The sequence below is a fragment of the Trypanosoma conorhini genome, assembly GCF_003719485.1.
Source record: "Trypanosoma conorhini strain 025E chromosome Unknown Tco_14.4_contig_00653, whole genome shotgun sequence".
Lineage (NCBI taxonomy): Eukaryota > Euglenozoa > Kinetoplastea > Trypanosomatida > Trypanosomatidae > Trypanosoma > Trypanosoma conorhini.
In genome coordinates, this window is record NW_021704741.1 from 1 (window position 1) to 7,292 (window position 7,292).

Here is a 7,292-nt window from a genome sequence, read left to right on the forward strand (position 1 = left end):
TGGAAATTGCCACGCACACAGGCATGCATCGCGATAGGCAAACCGTCCAAAAGAACCAAAGCCACAGACGCCGTGTGCACTGACCCAACACACCGTTCCCCGCAGCCACGGATTTCCACCTGTCGGAGAACAAAGTGCCTTTTCCTCACGAGTGTCTTCGGCGCTTAGGGAGCGCGGCTTTTCCCACGGTCAATAAAGAAAAGATCTGCGTGAGGTGGTTTTTGCGCCACGGCGTGCATGATTCCAATGCTGTCAAAGCACCCCCCACGACCCGCCGTGCCAATAGTCTCCTTCAATGTAATTCGGACGCACGCAGTAATGTTGCTGATCCACGGCGCCCTAAAAACGCGGTTGGCAAAGCGCGTGACGACGATATTTTGCACCATCTCCTTCCCCAGGCGGTAGCCAAAGCGGAACAACTGGCTCTCGTCGAAAAGCGGCTCAAGCTGCCTAGAGGGCTGCTGGGAGGTCCCCGTGTCCTTTCCAAAGGGCTTCTCAACGATGAGACGCACCCAGCCCGGACCGGGGCCGCTGCATCGCCCCTTTGTGGATGCCTCTGCACGCGTCCGCGAAGACGGCGGGTGGCAGGGCCAGGTAGAAGAGACTGTTTCCGCCCTGCTCCGGCCCTTTGAAGGAGTGCTCCATCTGGCATACCTTCTCATTCAGACGTGCAAAGGCTTCGGCACGGTCGTGGGACGCAGACACATGACTGATTCTCTTCAAAAAGGCATCCACGTAACAGCAAAGTTCATACAACACTGAGAAGCAACTCGCAAGCGTTGTTCTTTTCCACTTGTCCACATCCTCAAGCTTGGAACGAGCACAGCCGAGAAGGTTGACGTGCAGGGGCAGCGCACCGCTGCAGTACAACAGAAAAAAAAGGAGCTGGAAATGTCTTCCTGTTGTCCAAGTCCCCACTTGCCCCAGGCGCAAAAACGATGCTGAGGGCCCGACTTTTCAGTTCCGGGGGCAACAGCATCGGGGATGCGTTCACAGGACTTCTCCTTCAGCTCCGAAGCGACCTTTCTGGCAGTTTCCAGCAAGTATTCGCACAGGTTTTCGGGGTGATCCCTCAGCGTTCGTTCGCGGAGTTCATCAAAGAATTTGTCCACGTCCTGGTGAAAGCGGCAGTGGTTTTCAGGTGCGCTCATTTGTCGTGACGGGTCTTCTGGATTCAGTGCCTGCGCAGAACCGAAGGGTGAAGCTTTGGAGTGAAATGAAGCAGGCCACAATACGGGTAGCGGTCTGTCCTTCTTCCTCACTCCAGCGGCGGTCTTTGATCAAAGATGAACAAAGCTGGCTCAAAGGATGTCACACAACTTCGCTTTGCTTGAATCTTCCCATGAAAAAAAGACAGAGGGGGGAAGAGGGACAAGGGCTCATTCGCATCAATAAACCCTACGGAGGGGAGGGGGGGCGCAGGGAACGTCCCCCATTAACTTTTGCTCCGGCACCGAGGCATCGCCCTGCCGAAGTTGGAAAACTGACCCAAAACACACACAAGTACTGTTCCGCCCACACAAGCCAACACTTATTTGCATAAAAAAAACTCGTGCCCTTTTGGCGGGTGTTGGTTTTCACCTGTATTACCGTTCTGATTCCCATCTTTGCCAAGACCCAGGTAAAAGGAGTGGAATAATAAGCATACGGACGCCGCAAATCTTTCAGTATTGGACCCAGCGCCTCGTGGAAGCTTCTTCTCCCACATCGTAGGCGGCACCCATGATGGCGGGAAACTCAAAAAACTTGTTTTTTTCATCAGAGGTCATTGGAACAACGGCGGGAATTTTTCATTTATAACTTTTGTGCCTGCACCGCCCGTTCATCTCCTTTCCCGCCAGCAAGTACAAATTAGCCCCGTAAAGCTCGAAGGTGAGACTCCAACATACCAGCCATTCCACACATACACACAGAGAGGGAGGGAGGGGGAAAAAAAAACGTTCAGCGTCCTGGAAATAAAGAAAAAACGGAAACCAGGTATAAAATAACAGTAATTAGAAATTCCACATCGGTGTCGAATCGTCCTTGTGCATAAGAAGACACGCAAGTATATGCACGTATGAGCTTGCCTATTTCTCCTCCGCCGGGAGAGACTTTAGGTTCTTGGTGCCAACCTCAAGCAACTTTTGATAGGCTTTGCTGAAGGCTTTGCAAAAGACATCATTATCATCCGCGTACTTTTTCGCGATGGAGCGGTACTTGTCGTCAAGGAGAAGAGCCACATCTGCAGGCAACATCATAATACGCTTGGTGTTTCTGTCCATGAACTGCATTTTCTTCACATCGGGGTTCAATACCCACTCGTTGCCGAGGAGTTCCGTAAAAAAAGAGTTATCAAAGCCGTACTTGTCGTGTGTCCATGGACCCACATAGCCAGTGTTCCTCAAGTGGCACTCGCCACAGGTGTGAGCTCCGATCAAAGCAACAGCCTCCTCATCACTGAAGCCAAGACGTGAAAAGATATCCCGCACATGATCCTGTGTTTTGGATGGATCAGGAAGACGTCCATCGGGGCCACAGACGCTGCCGTCCTTGGCATCCACGCGTCCCCACCGCCACGGAACCTTCGGACCGCCCATCGCCTCAATCGAGACCACCGCGGCAAAGGACCACAAGTCGGCGTACGAAATGTTCGGGTACTTTTCCTTAAGCGGCTCCAGCGCATCTCGTCCTTTATCAAGCCCCTTGTTGTCGGCATAATCGCACTCCGGGTGGAAACGCATCGAGGCGGAGTTGGGGCTCCCATCTTTTTTCCGGCAGTCCCATGATGCAGCCTCGTGCCATGCAAGTCGCACGAAGAGAGGCCCCTTGGACATGCGGCTGGAGAGCATGTCTTCAATGTCCTTTTTTAACGCCTTTACATCAAACGGTGGTGCCTCAGTTACATTTTCGTTTGAAGGGTGGAGTGAAGCCGCAGTGGCACCTCCCGAATGCATTGTGCACGCAGCGCCGGCAAAAACCTTAGGCAAGAGAACAAAAGAGCCACGAGTAGAGACGCTTTCAGAGTCAAACTACATTTCATTAAAGCAGAGAGAGCCAGGGCGGAAAATTAACAGGCAAAAAAAATATAATAATAATAATCACCATGCAGAATACGAGGCATGCAAAAAAAAAAACAACAACAACAACAACAGAGAAAAGACGGCAGCAGCAAGCGTCCAAGCAAACAAGAAGCAGTGCAAAGAAAATACTCGGAAGTATATTCGATGCATAATCAGTTATTTTGTCCCTGGCGTACTTGACCCGGCTCCCACGTGTGGCACGCCATCAAGCTGCAGAACTTCACGGCTAGGAAGTGTTGCTCCAAATATTTCCTCCATGGTGCTCGTATTCTCCTGACTAAGACGCGGCACTGACCGTTGGCGCTGACTTGAGCATTGCAGAGTAGGCGTGCTGTACGCCCACGACCGCGTAGCGTGGTGAAACGTCTGAGGTCTTCCAGAAAAGATTCCCAGGGTTCCAGAGGACTTTTCTTCATCAAGCAAGCTTGGACCCGCCTCCGGATTTTTTTGTCCGCCCACCGCCGAGAGCGCCGGTGAGGGTTCAGGATTCAGACCAGAAGCGTTAGTGACACGTTGTCGCTTGCACCCGAATGAAGGTGCGCTAAAGGTAGAAAGAATTCGTTTTGACGTGTCTCGCGCCGTCTCACCGTACTCCTGTAACGCCATCATGTTTTTGTAGTCCTTCGCACTCATCGCATCCGTGTCACCGCTCCCCCAGAATTCCTTATGCGTAGCGATAATGTTCATAACGACATCGGTATTGATAAAAATTGGCGGTTCTCCATCTGCCCAACCTTTCCAGATGTCTATCAGTGCCTTCTGAAGGGACGGAGGACAGGGATGTGGCTCTGGAGCTACTTCAATGTCGTTGGATCCCACCTTGAGGGGAATAATCATCCCACAGCCTTTGTTACCCGGTCTGTTGTAGATAGAAAAACGTGACCCTTGAAGCACATACGCAGCTAGCAAAGCAAAGCCTCGAGCGCTGCTATCAATATGATCGAGCGGTGACAGTTTCCCCAAAACCACCTGTTGCGACGAATGGGCCAGTAGTGTGGAGGTAATGCCATCATCCTCTCCCTTGTCCACCAGGTAGGAAAGATTTGCCAACTGATCCAGCCTTACCATGTTCCCCGTGTCTGACGTAGGGGAAGACGTCAAAGAAGAAGATGGAGTCACATATACCCTGAGTGTGCACTGTCGTCGAAGAAACTGCAGAAATGGTACCACACAGCTAAAATATGCTTGGTACTGTTCCCGCTGCAAATTGGACGGTGGAGGACGTTCAAGTGTCCTCGCTCGCTGCAGAACTCGACGCAATTTTTGAACAATCAAACTGTTTCCACCGTTGTTACCTGAAGTATTCACCTTATTACTGCTTGCGGGCATTGCATCAGTGGTGATGACAATGAGGGCGAGATTAAGTAGTGGATTATGTTGTGCGTCGTACTTAAGCGTCTCGCCGCAGGACCAAGAAAACATTTTCGGCGAAGCGCAGTGTGACTGAAAATGGTTACCGGCAACCGCAGCACTTAGAGTAGACTTCTCCCCTGCGGCAGAATTGCCCAGGAACCTGGCGGTTTGCGAATTCACACGTGAAAAGGGACCCCGCTCCCCTGCATGCCTAGATTGCCCGCTTGATTTGTCAGGTGAAACGCCTAGACACACCGTGCCGCAATGAGTATCCGCGTCATTCAACATGGGATGCGGCTGAGTGGCGGCAGGGAAATTAATGAGGCTACGCGTCGGACTTGGAGATACAAATGGCGTGGCGGACAACGAACTACGCCGCAACGGCTCTCCCTTCCCCACGTCGGTGACCAGCACCAGCCGTGACACTCGCATTGGACGACACAACGTCAGTGCCTTCCAGATAACCCTCAAAGGCAATCGGCGCCTCCATATTTTACGCAGATGAGACGGAGGCACCCGCAGCGTCAGAGGATGAATCAGAAAGGCAGCCAAGATGAAAAGCAGAAATAACGTCTCCACGGAAAAAACAAGTGAGGCAACCAACGTTGTCACCAAACACGGCAGCAGCCATCGCCTGGCACGACGCATGCGACTAAAAACAAAAACCAGCTCAAAGTAGCAATCCGCTTGGAGGCCCTGCGAAAAGAAAAGCCGCGCACGCACCATACCGTTGATAATGTGATTCTGGCATCCGTACAACACCGCCTGAAAGTCATCGCCTCGATCCACCAAAGGAAACACCGCATCCATAGTTGGATTTACATGGGAAGGCATTCGATAAAACAGAACAGTCGTGCGTAGTATCAAAATCGCCTCCACAACGAGGCAAAGTATTAGCCCAATCTCCACCACGTCAGTAATAAACACAAACAATACAATGCAAAGAAGCAGAAGCGTCCTCGCGGTGTGCCGCCACGATACAGCATCGTTCAAGCAGAGCACGGTGTGAATCAACACCATGTACGGCACAAGCACAAAGTGAACCGCCGAGGAACTCATTTGTTGCCGCAGTTCGGCAAGTTTTTCCACACCCCAATCCGTTTCAGCAACATCATGCGAGCCAATTCCTGCATTCACGGCGTGCGTGGCAGCGGAGAGCCCACCAGTGTTCCTACGTGCAGGAAAAAGCAACGTTGGTAGCGATTTTTGGCCAAAAACGATACTGGATGTCTGTACTGTCAACACAGCGCTTCCTCCAACATCCTCCCCAAACATACCTTTTGTGGCAACAGTATTGAGATTAAGGGCTTCCACCGCTGAAATCATGCTCTGCTTAGGCTGAAGTGTCACACTGACACCGCCGTTCGAAATGAGAAGCTCTCGCATGCCGAGCTTTGCCACGCCAAGGCAAAGGCTGCTCTCCTGCAAACGGAGAAAAGCGGGATATGTGGCTTTAATCGACGCCAATTCTTCTCTACCAAACTCCGGTGCAAGTTGTATGAGGCGTATTTTTACATAACGTTCAGCAACAAAGAAGGGGAGCGAGGCAACAATGGCCTCTCCAATACAGCTAAAGTATCGCTTTGTGCGAATCTCGCTCGCGTCCCAGTTCGTTTTTACTTGCTTTTCATGCTGCTGACGTTCAACGCTTCCACGAAATACAGAACTTTCAATGCAGACAAGGTTTTCAAAGACCAGTTGTAGCTTTACATAAGGATGAAATTTCCTTCCCGTGCAATTGCCCCCTTCTGGTAGTTGGACAAGCGTCCGCTTCGCTTCTACTTCTTGCTGAGAGCGATCGTTCAATTGGTGCATGCGAATAAAGCTCTCGGCGTCAAAGGCGCACATGCCTTCAATGCAGGAAATGCGGAACTCCACATGCATTGGTATGAATGAAACTCACACTGTTGGAATTTACTATTCAACTCTTCTGACTTCTATATTGATTCCCATGACCCAAAATCCACGCAAATACCCAGAAGACGTAAAACAAGAAAAAAGAAAAAGAAAAAAAGGCATGTAATTTCTCATACAAACATTCACTGGTTTTTCTGTCCATAACATTGGGGAAAAAATAACATAAACGCATGCTACAAGATCGCTTTATTTTCAGGCAGCAGTGGCAAGATATATATATATATATATCAAGGGAAATAGTTGTCAGAATAGCCTCTCCCAGTATAGTAACACGACTCACGCCCCGGCAGGCCAAAAATAACGGAGTCAACACCGCAAGATCCATCAGCCTTCCAATTGCGCGCATCAACATCTAGGAAAGGTTCCTCGGCTTCTTCACTAGAGGACCAGGAGGAAGTTGAAAGAGCCTCTATAAGATGTTGTACCGCGTCGTCCTTACAGATTGAGGTCGTTATGGTCTTGCTCAGGGACGCTAGCGGTTGCCTTCCCTCACCCATTGGGAGAAGCTCGCTTCTTGTTGAGGCAGCTACCATAGCAGAGTCAGGCAGGGCGTCCGGCCGAGGCGACGGAGAGAGTAATTTCTGTTGCCTTTTGCCAGTGACGAGCCAATCACTTTCCATCACCTGGTAGGGGTGGTGATACTGCTGCTGCCAATGCTTCTCTTCGCCCCCGTGCTGCACTGTTCTGACGCACAATCGCGTGGACGCCAGCCAACACGAACTCGGAGCCCCAGCATTGTCTGTATTCCCCATCCACCCCTACAACACAGAAAGGAAAAAGAAACACATGCAGAGACCAACAATAACAACAGCAACAGCAACAACAACTAGAAAAAAAAAAAGAAGAAGAGAGATAGATTAAACGGCATCCCCTACATTCCTTTCCTTTCCTTTGTTTTCACACCGGCTGATGAAGAAAAGGCACCATCGTCGTGGCCCTGTATTAGCTCGTTATTTAAGT

At 50.7% G+C, this 7,292-nt stretch overlaps 5 protein-coding genes across 5 annotated transcripts, besides 3 other annotated features; all 5 read right to left on the reverse strand.

The window, feature by feature from the left end:
- Positions 1 to 164: 164 nt before the first annotated feature.
- On the reverse strand, positions 165 to 662 carry Tco025E_07869 (glucose-6-phosphate 1-dehydrogenase; the record flags this gene model as incomplete). Its single annotated transcript, XM_029374728.1, has 1 exon — positions 165 to 662. The coding sequence occupies one exon, from the start codon at positions 660 to 662 to the stop codon at positions 165 to 167; it is 498 nt and encodes a 165-aa protein (XP_029225162.1).
- Positions 663 to 719: 57 nt separating this feature from the next.
- Tco025E_07870 (glucose-6-phosphate dehydrogenase) lies at positions 720 to 1,151 on the reverse strand (the record flags this gene model as incomplete). Its single annotated transcript, XM_029374729.1, has 1 exon — positions 720 to 1,151. One exon carries the CDS (start codon positions 1,149 to 1,151, stop codon positions 720 to 722), a length of 432 nt encoding a protein of 143 aa, XP_029225163.1.
- Positions 1,152 to 2,069: 918 nt separating this feature from the next.
- Tco025E_07871 (ascorbate-dependent peroxidase) lies at positions 2,070 to 2,936 on the reverse strand (the record flags this gene model as incomplete). Its single annotated transcript, XM_029374730.1, has 1 exon — positions 2,070 to 2,936. One exon carries the CDS (start codon positions 2,934 to 2,936, stop codon positions 2,070 to 2,072), a length of 867 nt encoding a protein of 288 aa, XP_029225164.1.
- A 168-nt stretch (positions 2,937 to 3,104) lies between these two features.
- Positions 3,105 to 3,133: a microsatellite.
- Positions 3,134 to 3,218: 85 nt separating this feature from the next.
- On the reverse strand, positions 3,219 to 6,299 carry Tco025E_07872 (uncharacterized protein; the record flags this gene model as incomplete). Its single annotated transcript, XM_029374731.1, has 1 exon — positions 3,219 to 6,299. One exon carries the CDS (start codon positions 6,297 to 6,299, stop codon positions 3,219 to 3,221), a length of 3,081 nt encoding a protein of 1,026 aa, XP_029225165.1.
- Positions 6,300 to 6,401: 102 nt separating this feature from the next.
- Positions 6,402 to 6,429: a sequence feature (A-rich).
- A 130-nt stretch (positions 6,430 to 6,559) lies between these two features.
- On the reverse strand, positions 6,560 to 7,084 carry Tco025E_07873 (uncharacterized protein; the record flags this gene model as incomplete). Its single annotated transcript, XM_029374732.1, has 1 exon — positions 6,560 to 7,084. One exon carries the CDS (start codon positions 7,082 to 7,084, stop codon positions 6,560 to 6,562), a length of 525 nt encoding a protein of 174 aa, XP_029225166.1.
- Positions 7,085 to 7,128: 44 nt separating this feature from the next.
- Positions 7,129 to 7,179: a microsatellite.
- The last annotated feature ends 113 nt before the right edge of the window (positions 7,180 to 7,292 follow it).